Source organism: Phocoena phocoena, chromosome 7 (genome assembly GCF_963924675.1).
Source record: "Phocoena phocoena chromosome 7, mPhoPho1.1, whole genome shotgun sequence".
In the NCBI taxonomy this organism is placed as follows: Eukaryota; Metazoa; Chordata; class Mammalia; order Artiodactyla; family Phocoenidae; genus Phocoena; species Phocoena phocoena.
This window is the reverse complement of record NC_089225.1, coordinates 49,017,363-49,041,615: the sequence shown is the minus strand read 5'-3', so window position 1 is coordinate 49,041,615 and position 24,253 is coordinate 49,017,363. Positions and strand designations below refer to the sequence as shown.

General features: G+C 35.4%; 1 protein-coding gene across 1 annotated transcript; it reads left to right on the top strand.

Moving 5' to 3' along the window:
• The first annotated feature begins 2,234 nt into the window (after positions 1-2,234).
• GALNT3 (polypeptide N-acetylgalactosaminyltransferase 3) lies at positions 2,235-23,420 on the top strand. The gene is made up of 10 exons (XM_065880331.1): positions 2,235-2,749; positions 6,930-7,102; positions 10,575-10,724; positions 12,753-12,987; positions 13,602-13,719; positions 15,148-15,348; positions 17,353-17,484; positions 17,689-17,790; positions 21,799-21,951; positions 22,823-23,420. The coding sequence occupies exons 1-10, from the start codon at positions 2,235-2,237 to the stop codon at positions 22,943-22,945; spliced, it is 1,902 nt and encodes a 633-aa protein (XP_065736403.1). The 3' UTR covers positions 22,946-23,420.
• The last annotated feature ends 833 nt before the right edge of the window (positions 23,421-24,253 follow it).

Here is a 24,253-nt window from a genome sequence, read left to right as displayed (position 1 = left end):
AGATTCCAAATTCACTGTGTGAGCTGGTCTTTAACTGAACTTCCAGCCTCACCTCCTGCCCTTTCCTGCCTGTGCCCTCCACTTCTGCTGTACCCAAGGATTGACCACATCTTTTCTTGTTGTATGCCTTTGCATCTACCATTCCCTCTCTCTCCTCTCTTTTGTCCACCAGCCTAAAAATTGCTTATCTGTCAAGATTCTGCTCAATGGTGTCATTGCTGGGAAATTTTCTCTAACATTTCTTCGTATCCTCCATGTGCTTTCATAGTCTCCATCATATCATGCTGCTTTGTGGTTGCCTGTTGAAGTGCCATCGTTCATACTGACCTCTGCTCCTTGAAGCTTACCTTTAAGGTACCTTAATAGCCATAGCCTAGCACAACATTTGACACGTAGGAAACGATATAACCGCAATTGTGTGGTCTGAAACTCCTTACATTATATCTTAAAATGATGTTAAAATCTTAAGAGGTCCTTTTAATCCTTACGTGAGGCTCTTGAAGCAACCAAAGCTCAGAAATATTGGAATCTCATTTTTATGGGCAAAACATCATAAATGAGGTCTCTGTTGGAACCAAAGTATCCAGTCTGTACTGAAAACATATAGAGTAGTCCAATTAGAAATAGTATGTAGAACTAAGTTTTCAAGTTCTGCCTGTTTTGTTTATTCAGCTCCAAATTTTTTGCTAAAGACCAAAGAATCCATCTCAGAACTTGGTTTTCTTATTTTAAATTTAGTAATATCACTAAATTTTAAATTTAGTGATAACTTTGGAAAAGAAGTTAAATAAAGTGTTAATTTTTACTCCTATAGACATTTTTCTTAAAATGTGTTTAGGGTTAGGGAGCAAAGGCATTTTCCTTGCCCTTTTGTCTCTGCTAATTACTTGACTGGCTATAATGGTGCATGGTATGTAATCATGTACTGAACCCTTCACAGTACATTTTTTTAGACATCATGAAGAAAGTCCGTCTTCACTGTGATTCTGGCAGTAGTCAATGTCCTCTTTTATTTTTCGTTTCTTTTGCTCCTGATGTCCCATACTAGGGTTTGGTAAACATGCTGCTCTGTTCTTAGGATCAACTGCAAGCAGCATTTTGTTGCACCAGATACTGCTTTTATAACTTAATGATCTCTATTGCCTCTTCAGAGATACTTCCAAGTGATGCTCACTGCCATTTTTTCCCCCTATTTCTTCTTATTTTTTTGTGTGTGTTTGTGTGAGTTATTGAAAATAGCTGTTATATAACAACAACACATTATCTTAATTTTCCAGTCTTTATTGGATCTGTTAAATTCAACAAGTGCTATCAAGTGAGCAGATTTGGGAGAATGCCAGTTTACTTGGTGATGAAGCTGCTTTATCATCTTAATTGATTTAGTTGAAGTTCATAGGTTGATGGTGAACTTCTTAAAAGCCACAGTTTTAGATGTATGCCTGACAGTACCTGTCAGTGTACCTTTGCTTTCTTATGGATTACCCCTTTCTTTACAATCAGCTTAATGAAGTTCTTTAGCCCCTTGGTTATTGAGCTAAGATGTTTTTTAAAAATAAATTTATTTATTTATTTGTTTTAATTTTTTTTTTGGCTGTGTTGGGTCTTTGTTCTGTACGAGGGCTTCTCATTGTCGTGGCTTCTCTTGTTGCAGAGCACGGGCTCTAGAGCGCAGGCTCAGTAGTCGTGGCACACGGGCTTAGTTGCTCCGCGGCATGTGGGAATCTTCCCGGGCCAGGGATCGGACCCGTGTCCCCTGCATTGGCAGGCAGATTCCCACCCACTGCACCACCAGGGAAGCCCCAGAGCTACGATTTTTTTTTAAAAACTCAAAATATATTTATAAAACTCATTTAGGCATATTATATGGCAGATATTAGGCAGAGTTAACAATGTATTTTTTACTGGAGAGAAGTCTCTAATATTTTATAACCCCGATAGATTATAGTTAATGATAGCAACTGTGTTCTTCCAAAAGTGTAATTTTCTTGAGGGCAAGATATCTTTGTATTGTTATTAACCATAAGAGTACATTGTTTATAGCTTATGTTCAGTTGTTGGCTGAGTGAATGAAGTGAACCATGCCTATAGGAATGAATAGCTACTAACCTGTCATTTCTGTTTATAGGTATTGCAATTTAAGGAAACCTTCTAGCCAGCAAATCTATGATAAAAAATATATGTAACAGAGGAAACTGTAACTGTTATTTGTCAAGTGACAAGCTTTTAATGTCAGAATGGCTCACCTAAAACGACTAGTAAAACTACATCTTAAAAGACATTACCATAAAAAGTTCTGGAAACTTGGTGCAGTAGTTTTTTTCTTTATAATATTTTTGATTTTAATGCAAAGAGAAGTAAGTGTTCAATATTCCAAAGAGGAATCAAGGATGGAAAGAAACATGAAAAACAAAAACAAGATGTTTGATTTAATGCTAGAAGCTGTAAACAATATTAAAGATGCAATGCCAAAAATGCAAATAGGAGCACCTGTCAGGCAAAACATTGATGCTGGTGAGAGACCCTGTTTGCAAGGATATTATACAGCAGCAGAACTGAAACCCATTCTTGACCGCCCGCCTCAGGATTCTAATGCACCTGGTGCTTCTGGCAAAGCATTCAAGACAACCAATTTAAGTATTGAAGAGCAGAAGGAAAAAGAACGTGGAGAAGCAAAACACTGTTTTAATGCTTTTGCAAGTGACAGGATTTCTTTACACCGAGATCTTGGACCAGACACTCGACCTCCTGAGTATGTTGAAGAATATTCACTGTTTAGTGTTTATCAGGAGGGTTTTCAGGGGAGGGGTATTAGTTAAGGAAGTTGCTTGTTCTTTAGTCACTTTGAGGCAAAGAATCGACAAATACCATTTATTTAACCTGTCTTAATTATTTTTTGCTTATTGTTATTGAGGCTAGCTTTCTATATCTATGTTTAGTGAGGCATTGCAGATGTGAAAAATTATCATCTTAGAAATTAGAAAACTGAATTCTAGATCCTTTATTCTTAAATGCTTTAGTTTTCTCATCCATTAAGGGGGAAATATGAGGTGGATTTTATGGGAAATGTGGGAGGTGGAGGAGTTGTTTCTGTTCTTCTGTGTATTGCTATAGAATAGAAATATTAAAAACTGTGCCAAGATTTTGGAGCTATGATAGTTTATGAGCTAAGTCATGGACTTTGTGGCTACTTTTAGTGCTATAACTACATTTCAGAATGTCCTGTGTTTTGTAACCTTTCTTTTAAGAGACAGTATTGTTTTTTTGTTTGTTTGTTTTTGCGGTACATGGGCCTCTCACTGTTGTGGCCTCTCCCATTGCGGAGCACAGGCTCCGGACGCGCAGGCTCAGCGACCAAGGCTCACTGGCCCAGCCGCTCTGCGGCATGTAGGGATCCTCCCGGATCGGGGCACGAACCCGCGTCCCCTGCATCGGCAGGCGGACTCTCAACCACTGCGCCACCAGGGAAGCCCGACAGTATTGTTTTAATTACTAGTTCAACTGTGATTCTTTCTCTGGAGTTTTGTTGAATAAGCTCTTGTATTTATAGAGTTTTCTCCCTTTCTCTTCTGAGAGGCCAACATTGCTTTTCATTGTCACTTTGTTTACATGTTTATCTCAAATATACAGTATTTTGATTAAAATCCCCCCCAGCCCCCGATTCTACTGTGCTGTCTCTTTGTTCTTAGTTAACCATCTTGTTATCTTTGAGGTAGTATTCAAATGCTCTATTAGAACTGAAATAGCTAAAATGAATTTCAGCACTTTTAAACAATCTGTAGATTTGTTAAAAGTGCAAGATAGACAAACTGTAAGCAAACAGTGCTTACGTATTTTGCTTTCTAGTTATGAGAATTAAATTTATAAGTGAACCTGAAGAAAAGTACTTTAGTAGACTTAGGTCTATTGCTTCCTTCATATTTTTCTAGGTTTATGATCATGAATACCTGCTCCAACTATGAGTTCCTCAATATTGAAGCTATGTAGATTAGATTTCTGTTGCTCTATTCTAATCTGTGTGATTCAAGGTTAAATTGCTCATCATTTTAAATGAATGTGTGAAGAAACAAATGAATGTAGAATATTCTAGTTGTTCTGACAGGGCATAGTATAGTTCCTTTTTTATGCTAATAGGTTAAAATGCAATATGGCCCTTTACTGATTTTGGGAGAGGTCTTGGTTGAAAAGCAATTCCCATCACAAATCAAGAAGCATGATTTTTATTCTCTGACATGACAAAGGGAGCTCAGGATAAGCCTTTTCTCCAATATAGCTTTGAGAAACTGCAGTAATATTCAATAATGTTAATCAATATGTAAGTGCAAAATAGCTATGCACAAAAAGAACCTTTTTTTTTTGGACAGGAATGTGTACCTAGAACTGTGAAGATTTAATACTTTCATACTTTAAATTTAACTTATATCATCAAGGAACACATTTTCTGAAGAACTGCTAATCTTTTACATGCTCATTAGAAATATAGATCCAGTTTCTCCCGAAGCCAGATGGTCTTGTGACTGATAATTTAATCACATTTCTGTATGCCAAATTTTTCAAATGGTTTGACTGGGAATCTGTAATCACTTTGGCTAGTTATTTGAATTTCACTACTTTAAATGACATGTGAAACAACTTTTAAACATAAGTTGAGCATGCTAATTGTTTCAAAATAAATGGGGCTTATGAAATCATACTGTGAAATTTTATTATCACTTGCATTGATGATATAACATGACACTTTTACTTGATATTAGTACTTATCAGTTAAGCAAATAAATCCTTGCTTAAACTGAGGGAAAGCCTTGTGAGATTAAAGAGGTAACACTTTATTAGTGTGAATTTTTTTTTTTTTTTTTGCGGTACGCGGGCCTCTCACTGTTGTGGCCTCTCCCGTTGTGGAGCACAGGCTCCGGACGCACAGGCTCAGCGGCCATGGCTCACAGGCCCAGCCGCTCCGCAGCATGTGGGATCCTCCCGGACCGGGGCACGAACCCGTGTCCCCTACATCGGTAGGCGGACTCTCAACCACTGCGCCGCCAGGGAAGCCCTAGTGTGAATTTTTGTAAAGTGTCATACTTTAAATCTTCAAAACCTTTTCATAATTCTATATTAATACTATATTAATTAGTCACGTGGCAAATAAATATAGGAAAAAAAATTTTTTAAATCCCCAAACTCCCTCCCCAAAATGCTTATAAGACAAAATTATAAATTTTTTTCCTAAAAAAGAAATACTATAGTATGGAGCTTTTCATAATTTTTACTTATACTTTTATGTTGGCTTATAAGACTTTATGTATTAAAAATACAAGCTTATATTTAGTCATTTGTTTCTGTGTAATTTTAATTCGAAGATAGATAAATAGGTAGTTTGTGTTTGGACTTTATTTTTAATTGATAGTTTATCCAAAATTCACTTTAGAATAAATCATTTGCTTTCATCTACCAGTGAGGATGAATGTGATTGTTTTCTTCTGGCTATGCATGTATGTTACACCTTAAAATCATGATGGTCCTAGAAAGCAAAATCAGTTTCACCTTCCTCCTCTTTTCCTACTCAGTGGTGTTGACGCCCTCTCAATATTTTATCCCTAATTTAATTCCTTTCTTATCGCTACAAATATTTCGACCTAAAGACCTCCTCTCAGGAAAAGATTTGAAACACATTCATACTGAGGTATGGCTGTAAAAGTAGTAATTAATGAGAGTTTGTAGAACCTCTCTTTTAGGGTGGCTTTCCCAGGCCACCATTCTGGGGGCTCTGGTTTCCCCATTGGCCCTGGCAGGGCAACCAAAGTGTGCTGGGCTCCTATCTCCATGAGTGAACGATTTACTTCCTTATCTTTGGGTTTGAACAGCACTGTTTGATTGTTCACACACTACTTATAGTGGCTTTTGACTGTGTAGGAGGATTTCATAGTCTGTTGTCTAAAATTGTACAACCATTTATGGTTATCAAAGATCCAGTTATTTTACTTATTTATCTTTACCATAGATCACACATGTTTTATGTCCCAGCTTCACTCTGTTTGATTTTACAGTGTTTTGAAGCCCTCTCCTGTATGTTATTTCATTTGATCCTCACCTCAACTCAGCAGATGAGGGACTGTGGTCATCTCCATTCTCAAAGCCTGGAGATTGTACAGACCCACACATACCCCAATGGCTTCATATGAAGATTATTTTCATTGAGGATGACATTGCTATCAAAATGAATTCAAGATAAATTTATAACTAAAGTTTTTAGTGAATGAGTAATACCGCTAATCAGTCAAAAACTATTTAGGGTCTCTCTCCTTACTGGAGCAAAATCTTTAACACAGCATGGCATATGGTAGGTACTTAAGTTTTTGCTGAAGGAAATAGGCTTTATAGTAAGCAATTTTTTCCCCTTTTGGTTCAGTTACAGGTTAAGGAAATTGGTTAAACTTAGAAAATATTACATTCCTAGGAAAGTATCTAATTTAAGATAATCTCTACAAAGAGGAACATTCATTTAATAATTAAAAATTGCAAATGTTAAGAAAAATGCATGATTTCTACAAGGAAAGAAAAAAACTTGGTTTGTATTTGAGCAGTTACAAGTATTTGCTATTTTTACAGGTTGTCTCACTTCTAGGTTATTTTTCTTATTTAAAATGTTATTTGTATTTAAAATTATATTATGGAGAAAGCTTACAATAGCATGTTTTAATTCGTGACATGTGATCAATATCAGTGGACATGATCTCTGGGTGAGTGGTCTATTTGTAAGAAATTTTGTTTTGATCTATTTGCCTTTATATAGCATTAAGATCATCTTACATATAAATAAAGTGTCCACTATCATTTCTATTGTTTTAAAGGTTTAAATAATGATAATTTAGTAATGGTATAGCTGTGAAATAAAGTAATAAAATTCATAATTTTTCTTCTACTTTGACTTTTTCTAGATGTATTGAACAAAAATTTAAGCGCTGTCCTCCCCTGCCTACCACCAGTGTCATAATAGTTTTTCATAATGAAGCATGGTCCACGCTGCTTAGAACTGTCCACAGTGTGCTCTATTCTTCACCTGCCATATTGCTGAAGGAGATCATTTTGGTGGATGATGCTAGTGTAGATGGTAAGAAAGCACATGCAAATTAGATTGTTTCCTAAGTAAATCCATGTGGCGTTGTCCAAAGTCTATTTGGGTATATTGTGCTCTCTGTATGCCACCTCAGATCTTGAATATAGTGTCTTGGATGCTGTGTATGATGGATGAAGGGAGAATCCAAGGAAGTCCATATTCAAATATTTTGGAGTTCAGAAATGTGTGAAACACCATTATTTATAACTTTGTAGTCCTCAATATGAGACTTTTATTGTAAGACATAGTGGTTAAGAGCATACACTTGAGCCTTGAGTTAGGCTGCCTTGATTTGAATCCCAGTTCTGGTCCTAACCAGCTATGTAACTTGGGAAAGTCACTTAACCCCCCCATACCTCAGTTTCGTTATCTGTAAAATGGGGGAAATGCCATATTTCATCAAATTTATCGTATAATACATCATTAGTTTACATACCAGTAGAATAAAAGACTCTTACAGCCAATTAAACGAACATGCCATTGCTTATAAGAAGTATATAATTTTATAGCTTAGAAATGAGGGAATACATTAGTACATAACTCCTAGGGTTGTTTTAAAGATTAGAAGTATTAATATAAATAATACATTAATAATATCAAAGAGTAGTTAAAAATTACTGAAGAGTTACCACATCCTGTTTTATTTTGGCGCTTTTAAATATTCCAATACCATTTACAAAGCTAGCCAAAATCTTTAATGAATTTTCACTTAATTTTATGTCAATAATCAGTTGCTAAGTTACACATTTTAAATTGGACTCACAAGGATAATCAGACAAATACTATAATTTGCTGAGTTTTCAAACATTACAAGTATTTTAAGTACCAAACAAATACAGATTATTTCAACGATTGCAAAATTTATTCCTGAATGAGCCCAAGTTTGGAACTAGATTCCTTAAAGTCAAATTCTAGCTCCAGCACTAATGAGCAGTTTCCTTATATCTGTAAACTGAGAATAACACTCCCGTCAAATCCAAAGCACCATCTACTGTAAGGTAAATCATTACTTTACAGACCATGGGAAAAAAAAACCCACTACCTATTAGGTGACATGTCATCAATTAATTATAAGATGTATCCAGACTTTAGACATGGTTGTAAGTGAATAAAGCATAACATTTTTAACCTAATGTTTCAACCATTTTAATCTTTTCTTTCCTAATCACTGTCTACATAAACATATAATGTTTATCTAATTATATCCATGTCAGAAATCTAGTTTAGAAATCTGACATTTTCATGTAACATTATTAGCCTGTTTCTGTTACCTTCAAAACTTTAGTTTTAATGACAAAAGTGGACTAGATACATTTTACTTAACCATTCACTTTTATTTACCCCTTAGCCTTACTATATGTAATACTACAATAAATATCCTTGTGCTTATGTTATTTTCCCTTTTTTTGAATTATATCCTTAGATAAGTTAGGAGAGGTAGGACTGCTTGGTCAAAGGGCCTGAGTATTTTTTATAATTCTTTATAGCAATCAACAATAGATTTGGAAAAGTTTTCTTGGCGAGGGCTATCTTTGAATAGTAGTGTAACTTGTCTTATTGAATCAGTCAAAGAACTATCTAATGAGTCCCCCACTGTGGAAAATGTGTCCCTCGTTACCATAGAAGAGCTTGTGAAGTAGAAACCATAGTCCCTGACTTCAATTTGCTTAAGGAAAAGCAGCATAAATATGTAGGTAATCAGTTAACTGATAGCTAAATCCCAATGATAGCAAACAAAATATAATTAAGATTTTCAGAGCATAGACTATGTGCTAGTTAGTTCTTGTCTTAAATGTTTTATTTGTACAATAATCTCTCATTGTATCCTCCTGATAATTCCCTGTGAGGGTTAGTCCTATTAGCCCCATTTTTTCTATTATCTCACTTTATAGGTAAAGAAACCGAGGTACAGTAAGGTAAAATAATTTGCCCAGGGTCACATAGCTAAAAGTAACGGTGCTGTAAATCAAACCCAGGAAATCTGATTTCACGGCTTTGTGTTTTTAACTTCATAAAATTAGGGTGTGGATGGGGGCTAAATTTAAAGGGCAGGTAAGAATTTATAGGAAGTTCAGAAGTTGTGGGTGAATAAAAATTTCTTAACATATGAACAGTGGGAGGGTTTATTGAAGGAATCTGTAGTGACTCCGTTTTAAAAATCAACTCCCATTAAGACCTTTAAAATGTTTCTATTTTTAAGTTGCTCTATAAGTCTATGATTAAAGCAGAAATAGCTATGATTATATTTTTAAGACAAATTACAATCCTACTTGTCTTTTGGAGTATTAATTCTGAGGTACTTAGAAGGTGTTAAAAAAGTTAATCTGTTACCCTGAGATGATAATGTTTAGATAGGCTTATTTTTCCACAAAAATTATTCCTGGACTCTTACCTCCTCCATGAATGTTTAAGCTTTAAATAAGCAACTCTCTTATCTGCACCACTGGAGAATTGTTAAAAATATGTAATTACAGATAAAGTCAAAGTCACCTGCAATTGCTTCTGAAATCTGGCAGAAGCAAACATCTACCCAGGATGTTTGCTGGTGTTCTCAATATCCCCAAATCTTTTTGAGTCTGTGCTCTGGGTCCAAGAAGGCCGCTTGAAGAATTGCATTATATACTCAACAAAGAGTCAAGAATTCAATGGTGAACAAGCAGGCTTAAGATGTTGTTTAAAAATATGGACAACACTTGATTGATGTGTTTTTCTTTTACCTGCTATTTTAACTCTTGCCTAGTATGTATGTCATCCAAATTGGAATATTGAGTATCTTAAATTATACACACCCATGACTAAAATTTTGCCTGTTTCTAACCTCATTCCTGATTTACATACTCTTTTCTTCCTTCGTATTTTTACTGGAAAAAATTCTGTGTCAGAAGACTCTAGAGCTTTCAAAAATTTTTTGCTGACTCTTTGTAGAAATATTCCCAAACTGCTGTAGCCCTGGATTTTCCTACTCATCTTTCTCTCAAGATTTTGGTCTTAAATTATTTTGACCACTGCCTAAATATCAGATAATTTTTTTGATACTTGAAATTTTTCTATACATTTGCAGATTTAAATGCCAATTTAAATAAGAATCAAATATCTTTTTGGCCAAATTCAGTTTCTTTCACTCCTTTGTCCCTTTTCTCTGGCCTCTAAATGAGTCTTCTTAACTCCTGGGGCCTATTCCTTTGGAAGTCTCCCCCTCCAAACACATTGTGTTTACTGATATGACATGGGCAGGATAACTATGTGTGGTAATGTCACGCATTATAATCGTTCAAAAGTTAAGATCTGTATATATAATTTTTGTTTTCCAATAAGAGTTGAAGATATAATTTTTGTCTTAAGGATGGATGTGTACAACCGTTAAGATTATGGATGTGGAGGACTCATTGCCCTGTGGTTTCTTTATTAGCTTTCATATATATGAAAATATACTTAGAAAGGAGTTAATCTTGATTTTTTCTTACAGAGTACTTGCATGGTAAACTAGAGGAATATATAAAACAATTTTCTATCGTAAAAATTGTCAGACAAAAGGAGAGAAAAGGTCTGATCACTGCAAGGTTGCTAGGAGCAACAGTAGCAACAGCTGAAACACTCACATTTTTAGATGCTCACTGTAAGTATACATGTATAGACATAGTTGTAACATTTTCCCTCCCCCTCCCTCTAACTTAAAAGGTAAGGAAGCCTTTTCTTTAAATGCCTAATTGCATTTTCTTTAACATCATTTTCAGCTAGTGGTTATAGCAGTGACAGCCCAAGCAGATTACAGCTCTGGGTAGGAAATTCCTTTCACTTATTCAAAGATCTTACGTCCTTTTGTTTGAGGCTCCTTAACTTTATGGCCTCCAGTGAACAGCTTCCCCAGCGAGTTATCCATGCCTAGGATGTTTTCTATGCTCATTTTGTCAAAAAAATGTGGTTTTCCTTATTATTCTTGATTACTACACTTTAAAGTGAGTGAAAGTTTTGTTTGTTTAAGTGTAGTCAACCCTATCATTAAACTTTGTCCTAGTCCTAACACTTTTACTTTTTATATTTCAGTTCTTTTTCTTTCCCCCAAAGATTCACACACTCCTTTTTGTGCCAAGTTAGGGGTGCCCCTTTACAGCTTCTGGTATCTTTCCCATGAATGTTGTTAGCTTTTGTTTGTTTTTGTTGCTGTTGGGGTTTTTTTCTTTGTATTTTAATTTTTTTTCAGTGTCAGTGATTTTAAATAAAGTACTTAGACAGTATTTTTAGAGTCAATGTTTAATGTACACGTTAGGTATTATTAAAATGTCACTTATTCCCTCGAGCTCTAAGTTTAGTGAGTTTTACTCTTTGTGTGAGTGTTTAGCTTTGGATTGGCCAGCCTTTAGGTTATGTTTGACCAAGCAAATGGTTTTGAGCATATGCTAATTGTTACAGAAGGGCTTTTGGATTTGCTTGAGTCTCTTTAGAGCTTTCACATTCAGTCTTCTCTTTTTTTTTTCTATTTTTTAAATGGTAGAATGGGAACTGCCTTGTCCTGTGACTTTTTTTTTTTTAATATAAATTTATTTATTTATTTTTGGCTGTGTTGGGTCTTCGTTTCTGTGCGAGGGTTTTCTCTAGTTGCGGCGAGCGGCTGGCGGGGGGCGGGGCACTCTTCATCGCGGTACATGGGCCTCTTACTGTCTCGGCCTCTCTTGTTGCGGAGCACAGGCTCCAGACGCACAGGCTCAGTAGCCGTGGTTCACGGGCCCAGCCGCTCCGCGGCAGGTGGGATCCTCCCAGACCAGGGCTCGAACCCGTGTCCCCTGCATCCGCAGGCAGACTCTCAACCACTGCGCCACCAGGGAAGCCCTCAGTATTCTCTTAATACCCAGCATTTAAGAAAGGTCTAAAGGTAATCCAGGAGAGGTGTTTTCAAAAGGAAATGGCTGCTTCTCCAGCATTCCCTCTCCTGGTCCAAAATTACAATACTGTCAGACTGGGCATTCTTCCCCTCCAGGCAAATGTGTCTGATGGTCCTCCTGGACCATGACTGCCAAACTCCACTGAATGATGGGAAGCCCTGAGTAGCACTGTACATGCCACATCTCCTGAACTCCATGTGTGATGTGAGACAGCCTGGCCTGGGGCCAGAACCCAGACCTTTCAGGCCACTCCTCCACTCTCTTTCATTAGCGCTGGGCGGGTTTGAATGGTACTTTGTCTCCAACTACTAAAATCAGAATATTCTGATTCCTTTACTTATTTTCTCCTAAGAACCTGTCAGAGAAATAAAGATTTCAGTTACTATACCTTACTCAGGGAGACAAGTTTAAGTAAATCAGAACACTTCTGGAGCTAGGTGGTATGGATCAGCAAAACATTATCCTTGATTCATAGCCCATTTTAAACAGAAATACACAGTCTGAAACTTAAATATATCAGTATCATTTTGCTTCCATTGTAAGGTTAAAAAAATCAGTCATTTACTAACTATGCTTAATCTTGTCTTATATTTTTCATCCTACCCTTATCTCACAAGAAACCTTTAAGAAATCCCCCCTATATAAATGTTCAGAACACTAATGACTTGGTTATTCTCATTTCTCTGTAAACCCTCTTCCAAAACACAAAAGGAAAAAAACCCTGAGTGTTTTCATTGAATTAATTAAAATTGTATTCCTTCTAGGTGAGTGTTTCTATGGCTGGTTAGAGCCTTTGTTGGCCAGAATAGCTGAGAACTACACTGCTGTCGTGAGCCCAGATATTGCATCCATAGATCTGAACACGTTCGAATTCAACAAGCCTTCTCCTTATGGAAGTAACCACAACCGTGGGAATTTTGACTGGAGTCTTTCATTTGGCTGGGAGTCACTTCCCGATCATGAGAAGCAAAGAAGGAAGGATGAAACTTATCCAATTAAGTAAGATGATTGCTCTCAAAGTCTTATATACAGTTCAAGTATTTGAATATGTATGCATTCTTTGCTTTTTACAGTAATTTCTGCAAAGGTAATTCACATTAACAAAATAAAGAATACACATATTCTGTATAGAAGGAATAGGAAAGTCATTTATATATTTATGTACTTGTTTATACATGATGTTACTGAGTAGGAAGTAGAATTAAGTGAGCTCTTATGTCTTCCTTATAATCATTACTTAAGAATCTTTTTTTGTTTTTGGCCGAGCCGTGAGGCCAGAATCTTGGTTTCCTTACCAGGGATCGAACCCAGGCCCCCAGCAGTGGAAGCACGGAGTCCCAACTACTGACCACCAGGGAATTCCCTTGAGAATCTTTTAAGTTTGGTTAGAAGACACAATAATTTTGTTCTGCTAGGGAAGGATACTTAAAGTTCTTCCTCCCCATCCCCCAAAACTTGACTTTGAAGATAGCATTTTTAGTTTTTATTAATCTATATAAAGCCTTGAAATTGTCATCTCTCTTTATTTGTACATTTGATTCAGTTGCTCTTAAAATATGTTTTTATTCTTATTTGGTTTTTATAACAAAGTTTAACAATGGATTATTTTTCAGAACACCCACTTTTGCAGGAGGCCTTTTTTCCATATCAAAAGACTATTTTGAATATATTGGAACTTATGATGAAGAAATGGAAATTTGGGGAGGTGAAAATATAGAAATGTCTTTCAGAGTAAGTTTATAAATATAGCGCTCATACTAAACAATGAAATATATATTTCTAGTTGGCTGATTCAGATTATCATGGATGAATGTAGTCTTTACTTTTTGTGCTTTCTAAAATTTAATTGTTAGAAATTTTAGAATAAATATATTTCCTCTTAAAGTGTAACTTAATATATTTATTTATTGCTGCCAGTGTAACAAGAAGAATCAGTTAAACACCTGTGTCCAGGCAGTAACACCAATTAATGCACTTGTAGCTACTGAATTCCAGCCAAGATAAATATAATTAAATCTAGTGCTTCAGGAAATTGGTTGATTATCAAGCGAGTCAGAATGGAAAAACATTTATGTATAATTTTAAAGGACATTGAACTTAACTCTTCGGATTAAACAAGCTTTTTTCCCCTATACATATTAAACGTTAATATGAGAAATAAAAGAAAGGTGTTAGATGGTCTCCACATGTACGTATTTGATTTCATGAGTTCATTTTCTACAATGATTTTGTCATTCATTTCTTATCACTTAGGCTGGAATGTAGTGGAAAAAGAACTGAACTAGGAGTTGGAAGATTTAAGTTTTGGCTCTGGCTTCATCACATAATGGCAGTGATGATCTTGGCCAAGTTTGAGCTGCTTAAGGGCAGGGGTCTTGTTTTATTAATTTAAGTATTCCTAACCCCCAGCACATGTTGGATCTCAAGCAGTCTGTTGAACTAAACATATCACCAAGCTTTCTCACTTGTTTAAAAAAAAAAGAAAGAGAGAGAGAATACAACCACTGCCCTAATATTAGCACATATTATTAAACATGACTTTTAGATTTTTCATTTATGGCAGAACAAACTGTCAAGATATTTAAGTGAGTAGGTATTGATTTAGTGATTTGCCATTTTAGAGTTAATGCAAATAAGTTTTTTTGACCCTCTATCTCTAAATAGTATGAAGTTTTTATAATGATCAAGTTTAATAGATTGTGCTTTGGTAATAATGACCGTCTGGAATTTGTTTCTTGATCACAAAATTGAGTATGCAAGAGATAAATAGAGTCTGGGCTCACTTACTCCAAGTCTGCTGTGGAAGTCAAATGCAGAAGAGCCATTGGTCTTCTGTGGATACTAGATAGCTTGAATAATTTTTGCAAAAAAAAAAAAGAAGAAATTGTGGACTTTATTTTTATGAGAGCTCTGAAATCACTATTTTGTTAAAGTAATTTCTGAAAATGTGGGGGGGGGTTGTCTCTTGGGTCTGTACCATTTAATAATAGTTCTTTATCTTTGAGAACTTAAGTTGAACTGGCAGTGAACAGAGACTATTTGTAAAGCTGCAATAAATCTTTTATTTTGTTTTTATTAGTATCTTAAAGGTGAACTTAAAAGCAACACTTTGATTTTCCTAAAATACTGTAAATTTAAACAAATATCATTAATTATCAGGTGTGGCAATGTGGTGGGCAGTTGGAGATTATGCCTTGCTCTGTTGTTGGACATGTTTTTCGCAGCAAAAGCCCTCATACCTTTCCAAAAGGCACTCAGGTGATTGCTCGCAACCAAGTCCGCCTTGCAGAAGTCTGGATGGATGAATATAAGGAAATATTTTATAGGAGAAACACAGATGCAGCAAAAATTGTTAAACAAGTAAGTTAGGACTAAATAATTAAATTACGATAAAAATCCACAAGAAGTTTACATGTCCTTTTACCTGTTTGAGTCAACTCAAGCCTAAAACATTTCTTTAAAAAGTTATTTTTAAAGCTGGGCTTTTGAACTCAAAAATATATAACTCATTGATGTCAGTTTTCTTTTCTTTCTTCTTTTTTTTTTTTTAAAGTCAAGTAAACTGCATTTAAAAAGTTGAGGCATTCTACCTAATGTTACCCTTTTAATATGGAAGATATTTAGTTTTTGTAACTGCTTTGGTTCAGTATTTTACTCAAAGAAAATAAGATTAAGTGGAACTGCTTTTAACTAGTTTTAGGTGATGTGATTAGCACCTAAATCAAGGTGCTAAGTGGCATTTTGAACTGGAGAGCTAGACAGTGTCAGAATGGGGCAGGAGAATGAACCAGAAGTATCAAGCTTTCTTATTTCCAGTTCTGGTTCCACTGCTCCCTGGAGGGGTGACTTTGGCAAAGCCCCTTGAGACTGTGAAATGGTTATGGTGCTTCATAGGGTGGTTGACAGATTGGCCTGACATGGAGCATGTGCTCCACCACGTTTCTTCTCTCTCCCTCCCTGTCTTGAGATAAAATACTTGCCTGTCTCCCAGAGCAGCTGTGAAATAAGGAAATAAGTGCTAACAAATGCGTGGTACTGTGGTTGTTATTGACCTGTCCTAGATCAAAGCTCTGCAGAATCATCATGCCTAATGCATTAGAACTGAGTCCCAACAGTTTCAACATTGGATGTGGTAAATAAACTAGAGAGTTTAAGGACATGCTTCGGCAAATGGCACCCAACTCTTTGTAAGAAACAGTGCCGATTTGCAAGCTGGTATATATTGGGATTAAAGGGCATCAACATTTCGAATGTCATAAAGAAAGATCTGGTTACCTCATTTCGCTTTTTCTTTGGTCTCTGGTATCTCCCTGTAACATGTCAGTAGCATGCAAAGTCAGAGCACTACTGGGTCAGATTGCTAACTTTTTACCCAGGGCCACCAAAACAAATCGGACAGATTGTGTACTGCACAAAAGTACTTGGCTAACCAGGCGAGTGGATACTAAATACAGTTTATGCTCTCTTGTCACCAACAGAGGGGCAAGTGAGCCAGCAAACCCTTGTTTTTAACATAGGGCAAGTAGATCCATATGGTAAAATGCATAAGCTACCCAGAAGTCCTTCAGAGTTTCATACTTTTTGCTAAAACACCTGGGTTCAAAACATTGAAGGTGGCAGAGAAAATATTTTCCTTAGTTGAACTGATAAGCTTGAGTATTTACTTTTTCATATATTTAGGCACCCACTGTATATTTTCTTTAAAATTTTGCCTGTACCAAATACCTTTTCAATTTTAGTGCCTTTTTTTTAAGTTTCCTTAGTCCTTTTAAATAAGGTAAAGGAAAATAAAATACAATTGATTAAAAACTTGACTTTTTCTACTAAAACGTTGTTATTGTTAGGATATTATTAGAAGATATTGTTAGGAGTAAGCAACACCCTTAAAACTAGAAAAAAATATTGCCAACTGCGTTGCTTTTTGTGGTCTTGACTGGAGAAGAGAGATGTTACATGATGCACAGTTGGCACTGTTTCTCTATACCTGCTTTCTCACACCACACTTTACAGAGCACCTTTGCATATAAAACTAGGATCAGTTTTGGATGCCCCCACTACCATTTTTTGCCTTCAGCATTTCGCTAGGGATCTTTGTCCCATAACAGAGGTTTGTGGCACAAAGGAAGAATAAAATAGCACTAGGTCGGCACTGCAGTGGTCCTTGATTCTCATTGAAGCCAGAAGTGAGCAGCCAGGCATACTTGTTGCCTGAATGAATGGTGACTGTAGTTAAATCGCATCTTATATTTTGGCCCAGAATTTTTTTTTTTAAGACCTAAATGTAAATACAAATAGTAGCATTCGAAGTACTTTATCAGTTCTGTTTTAATTAAACATCCGCCTTCACTTCTCATCTTTCTCCAGAAGTCATTTGGTGATCTTTCAAAAAGATTTGAAATAAAGCACCGCCTTCAGTGTAAAAATTTTACATGGTATCTGAACAATATCTATCCAGAAGCGTATGTGCCAGACCTTAATCCTGTTATAGCTGGATATGTGAGTATTTTCCTGTTCCTTTTTACTTGGTATATTCCCTTCCACCAATATTTATGTGATTCAGAAAAATTGCTGAAATATTTTCTGTTTTATTACTTTTGAGATTTTACATTATTATTAACACCACTTCCTGAAATTAATTGCAAAAAAATATAAACCACATAGATTTTTAAAAAAATTTATAACTTGAAAATTTCCCTTTAGATTAAGAGTTTTGGTCAGCCTCTATGTCTGGATGTTGGAGAAAATAATCAAGGAGGCAAACCATTAATTTTGTATACGTGTCATGGACTTGGGGGAAACCAGGTGAGCACTGCACTAAAAATCCTCCCTTCTCTTTAGTACCTACAAACAGAAGTAAGTTGTTGCACGTTTTTCAGAATCCCTAAATCAATTTTATGTTCCGGTAAACTGGTATGTGAAATGTTTTTAGATTAAGTTTGGCAATTCATATAGAAGTTGTAGAGTACTTTATTTTGATTTTCACTCTGCCTCTGAAAGCAGTTTGAGGTTGCTTACCCATTTAGTAGAAAGGTAAATGAGAAAATAATAGAATAATACCATTTGAAATGAAAAACAGGATCTTCTATGTGAATCTTTGATGTTGCATGACTATTAGCATGGTGATTTTGCTAAATTATACGTAAAGGCTATATTTAACTGGATTTGACAGCAAATAACATCATGTTCATACTGTATTTCTGTGGTCCATGATATTAAAAGTTTGATGGAGATACACACACACACACACACACAGATATATACAGAAACATATACATATATGTACATATATGTCGATGTGTATATATATTCATATCTTAAAATTTTCCTTACACACTATATATTAGAAGAAAAAATAATTATATAAATAGTTACATTCTTTTAGAAATAACACTGGACTATCCTAGTAAAAATTAAGGTTTTGAGCAATGAGAAATATTTCCTCATTTGTAAAAATCTTATCACTAAATGTAAATACTTATAAATTTATTTCAGGCTTCTTCTAGCATTACATCTATTTTATCGTAAAAGTTGAAGATATATTTTATACATTGTTCTGTCTGTTTTTCTCCTATCATTGCCATAAAGATGTTCTTATAGTTCTGTCTCTAAATTAATTTTTAAATTATAAATAGCATATAGCCATCTTTTAGAAATTTGGGGATGCTGAAATAATTCACATATTCTTTCAACAAATATTTGTTTGGCGCCTATAATGTAACTCACACTCATATAGTAGTGAAAAAGACAAAGTCTCTATCTTGTGGAGCTTGTATTCTAGAAGGAAAGGAAAAAATAAATATGTAATTTTAGGTATAAAGAAAAATAAAGCAGAGTAGGGGGATAATGTGTGTGCGGGGGGGTTGTTAATTTTGGAGGTTCAGGAAGACGTTTTTGAGAAGGTGACCTTAGAGTGGAGGCCTGAGGAGTTGGGAGAGGAAACATGTTCCAGGAGGAGAGCATCTTGGCAGAGGACGCAAGGCCAGAGGCCCAGCGGCAGGTAAAAAGAGCAAGCATAAAGCCAGTGTGGCTGGAGCAGAGTGGTCCAGGAAGAGAGGGGTGGAAAATGAGGTCAGAGACATGAATTAGGGGCCAGGTCATATAAGGCTTTGCTGGCCTCGTTAAGGAACTTGAATTTAATTCCAAGTGTGACAGAAGCCACCTGAGGATTTTGAGCTAAAGAATTATATTTTCTAGTTTATATTTTAAGAAGATAACTCTGGCTTCTATCACCCTGACATAGCCATAGATTTTATTTTGATTTATTTCCTTTAAATGTTATTTTCAATCAAGCGTTTCATTTAAACTAGTTTGGGAATTGTAGTTCCTTGAGTGCTAGATGTTTTTGAGATATCATCTAACTCCATCATTTCCTCATGTTCCCTTCTACTGTTTTGACCAGATAATGATTTTTTTTTATAGCATAAAACTCCATTGTAACAGTATTGCACTATTCCAAATGAAAATAAATATTTTGATAATGTGACTAAATTGACTAATATACTGGTGCAGTGCAGTTCAATTCATTATGGCTTTGTAACACAATGCTTTGCCTCTTCCCCTTTCTCTTCCACTGTAGTTGTCCTGTTCTAAGGTAAAATTCTCTCCAGTGTTCTCAGCTAGATAATAACATACTCTTTGGTTGTCTAAGTATCTTCAACTATTCTCCATTCTCATAACTTCCGTTTTAGTGGTTTTTAAAAAATAATATGAGTAATGTAAAGTTCTGGTCAGCCTTTCTTATCATCTTTGAAATCCTGAGGTTTATCTTTCTTAAAGAAGTACAGCCAGGGTGCTGTTTTCGTGATCTAAACCCATTTTTTTTTCAATGTCTCCATCTGAAGAGCTATCAGTTATAAAAATGATATTATATTTGTGGAATGAGATAAATTAAGCATGAGGCTAAGACCAGGGGAACTCAAGATTAATTCAGCTAATGTTTGTGGAGTGCCTACTCTAATACACATAAAGGGTTTAGAACAGTCCCTGCCTAGCACATAATAAGGGCTCAATAAATATTAGTGCTAAGACTAATAATTTCACTATTGAAAATCAATTATGTTCACTCATTTTTTCTTTGGAATGTCAACAGTATGAAATATTTGATGTATAATGGATGTTATTACTAGATACACTGCCTGACTTTGGTCTATGGTGAAATCAGCTAGCTGCACACACAATTCCAATAGAGTGCTATGAAGGTTATCTCTGATGCGCTACGGGAAGCCTGAGAAGAGTGTAATTTTGTGCGTAAGACAAATTCAGGGAAAACTAAAGAAGGAAGGTAATATTTGAATTGGCTTTTGAAGGATCAAAAGGAGTTAGCTAGGCAGAAAAGGATCCAGAAAGATATTCTAGGGAGTAAAGCAAAGTGGAGTTATGGATACATATGTTCTGCATTGGTAGAATTGTGTGAGAGGAGCGTAGTGTATAATTGGGACAATGGTTGATGTTAGACTGAAAGTGGAAGATTTCACGTACCAATTAAGAAGTGTGGGGGCTTCCCTGGTAACGCAGTGGTTGAGAATCTGCCTGCTAACGCAGGGGACACGGGTTCGAGCCCTGGGCTGGGAGGATCCCACATGCTGTGGAGCAACTAGGCCCGTGAGCCACAACTACTGAGCCTGCGCGCCTGGAGCCTGTGCTCTGCTAAAAGAGAGGCCGCGACAGTGAGAGGCCCGCATACCGCAGTGAAGAGTGGTGCCCGCTTGCCACAACTAGAGAAAGCCCTCGCACAGAAACGAAGACCCAACACAGCCAAAAATAAATAAATTAATTAATTAAAGTACCCTTAATTAAAAAAAAAAAGAAGTGTGGACTTTATCTTAGCAACAGTAGTGATTGTGAATCACTAAGCAGGGAATGTAAGGGATCAAATCAATGTTACAAAAGAATAACTGGCAGCAGAGTGGACTAAATTATAGGAGCAGAAATTGGAGGTACCTGGAGGTATTGCAGTAGAGATTTTGAGTGCCTGAACAAAAGAAGTGAGGATGTGGAAGTAAGGGTTGGTGGGATGGTAACATCTGAGAGGAAAATTCAATAAGACTAAGGGGCTACTTAATTGGACATGTGGGGAGAGAGAAACATCAATAATAGTAACAATAGCTAAAAATGCATTGAATGCTTACCATGCACCAGTTATTGGTCTAAATGTTTTACATGTATTAAACCATTTATCTTCATAACCCTATGAGGTAGGAGTTATTAAATTACCCATTTTACAGGCAAGGAAACTGAGGCAGGAAAAGTGTCATCGTGTGCCCCCCGCCCCCCACCTTCGTGCGGCTTGCAGGATCTTAATTACCCAACCAGGGACTGAACCTGGGCCATGGCAGTGAAAGCAGCCAGTCCTAACCACTGGACAACCAGGGAATTCCCAAGAGTACCCTGTTCAAATGTTTCTAGTTTAAATGAAAATGCCATTAATTGAGATGAATAAGAGAGAAGAAACACTTGTGGAGAGAAAGAGGTAGTTAATGGGCTTGCTAAACGTTTCCAGGCTCTTTTCTGTGGCAAACCTATTCTAGCCTCCATCCTACCTGATAGCTTCCAATTTCTGACATGGGAAGGAAGACAATGACTTCTTAATTAAGTAACTATCTGTTGGTGATAGGCTGGAGAAAGGCTATAATATCTTCTGTCCCAAAAACTCAGGTTACGATTCTGATACTTACTTCATTGTATTATTTTGGTGAAGTACACCTGACTCCATTATTCAGTGAGTTGCTGATTTTTTTTTTTTTTGGCCGACAATTTTGCAGCTGAGGATATAGAGTGCTCTCGTCAGTAACAGCATTCCTCCTTTCACAGTACTTTGAATACTCTGTTCAACATGAAATTCGGCATAACATCCAGAAGGAATTATGTCTTCATGCTGCTCAAGGTGTCGTTCAGCTGAAGGAATGTGCTTACAAAGGTCACAAGACATTTGTCACTGGAGAACAGATATGGGAGATCCAGAAGGTACCTCAGTACAATTAATTCACCCCTTTATGTAATTATTTTGATTAGCTCTAATTGCTTATCTGGGAAAATACATGAAACATACTATATTGATATTATCTGTCAGAATTTCTGTCTTTGTTAACTTTGTCATTACGTATGTCTACCCATGTGGTAAGAAAGAAGATATCTATGAATTAAATACTCTTAGGAGCAAAATAGTTATAAAATATCTTACAGCATGATTTATGCAGTTCAACATGTCTGTGGATTATTAGTAATATTTGTTTGTATATGTTTTAGAATTTCTTATGATGCTTCTTGTGACAGTCATACTTTTGTTTTCCTGGCAGAGAAGAGAAAAATAATTATTTTTTCTTACCTAAAGTGATTAATTCTTTCCTTCCCTATTTTAGTACTTTTTCATGAATCTAGAATTGAGAGAATATGTGAAAGGCTTTTCTTCTGTTTTTAAACATATGTTCTAAAGCTTAGCTGGAAACTAACAGTTCCTACCTGAATATTGTTTTGTGTAATTCTAGAACACTATAAAACTGACTTTTATGACAGGATTTTTTAGTTTTATCACTTATATCAATGAAATATTTGTTATTTGAGAACTTGATTGAGACCTTTTTCTGCATACCTCTCTTCATTTATATAACACCTTCTGTGAATTGAATAGTGGTGGCATAAATGATGTTGCCTACACTAAAAACCAACCAGATTTTATCAGACATAGTAGATATTAGAAAGATTAAAAGTTAAGAATGGTGTATATTTGTTACATAAGTCTCTCTTTGGCTTCCATGAGACCGTAAAGTGTTTTTATATTTCTCCGTTAATTTTGAGTTTTGATACTTAATGTCTGTTGTATTTCCTTTTATTCTAGGACCAACTTCTATATAATTCATTCTTTAAAATGTGCCTTTCAGCAAGTGGAGAGCATCCAAGCTTAGTGTCATGCAATCCATCAGATCCACTCCAAAAATGGATTTTTAGCCAAAATGGTTAAGTGTTCCTTAAAATTAAGGAGTTGAAAAAGGAGATATTCTTTCTCATAAAACTGTGACTAGGCATACACTGTAGTTTTTGAAAATTATGCAAAAGCAGCTAACTGTAACTTATTCCAAGTGCATTTTTCTTATTTATATCTTAAAATGTCTATGTAGCACCACTACAGAAATCCCTTAAGTTTCCATTTCAAAGCACAATAGCTAGTAATACCAAAGACTATTTTGAAAAGTCCAGATGCAGAGGAAAAGATGTTTACAGTATGATGAAAATAATTTTCCAAGTAAAGTGATGTTCGTGTGCTTTGTACGCTTGAGAATATGCATAGCTACATTCACACACTCACAATTTAAAAATTTTCTTCTAGTTTTTTTGGGGGGGGGAGGGAGAAAGATTTGATACTGTATTTTTTTAACTACATAGAAATGGATCAATGAAGGTCAAAAATTGGCCTTTGTGTAAAACCAGGAAATTTTTTATAGAGCTAGAATTTATTATATAAAAATGCAGGTAAACTTCTTTTGCATTTTGTTAACTTATCTGTCAAATATTTCCTTAAACATGAAATTAAATGAATAAGGAGAAGACTATTTTTAACACTTCAATTTCTTGGCAAATTTGAAAATATTTCAAATTATTCAAAATATTTCAAATTTAGTCTAAAGTTCACTTGACTTGAAGCAAAAGACTTAAAAAAATAACTATACTGTGTGTTTTCCCAAAGAAATTAAAAAAAAAACCTCTAAGTCGCTATCTGTTAAAAAGGTGTCTTTTTCCTTTCTGTTAGTCTTTTTTCCTATCAAAATTCACTAATCTTGAATGTTTATGAAATTGAATTTCAAATGCAGAATACTTGACTCATTTAAAGCAAAAATTTTTTTGTTACTGATTCAATTATAGATTGTCTTTGTAATGAATTTTTTCACCAAAAAACCTTATTACTATCTATGGAAAACACAATAAAACAAATTCTTATCACTATTGTAACTATTTGTTTTTTTATTTTTTGGATAAAATATATAATTGATAATAGCTAGGGAAAGCATGAATTTTGTATCCTGAATTTCTAAGCACCCACTGCAGAGTCATCAGATATTTCTGAAGGGAAAAAACATTTAATAGTAATGGCATAAAAAGTGGGGAATGGAGAAGATTATGTGTTAGATATTTAGAAAATTTTGTACCAATTTCTGATAACTTTCCTTGAGCATATGATAGAGTAATTTTTAAAAAATGTGATGCTTACTGAGAAGATTTAACAATTTTTGGTCATTTTATATATAGATCTATTCTTATTGAAGAAGTAATG

Bases quoted from the DNA above. Each gene is read 5' to 3' on its own strand.
- GALNT3 (XM_065880331.1), top strand. From the start codon at position 2,235: ATGGCTCACCTAAAACGACTAGTAAAACTACATCTTAAAAGACATTAC. The intron at 7,103-10,574 runs GTAAGAAAGCAC...TTTTTCTTACAG, and splicing joins GGATGATGCTAGTGTAGATG to AGTACTTGCATGGTAAACTA. The intron at 10,725-12,752 runs GTAAGTATACAT...TATTCCTTCTAG, and splicing joins CACATTTTTAGATGCTCACT to GTGAGTGTTTCTATGGCTGG.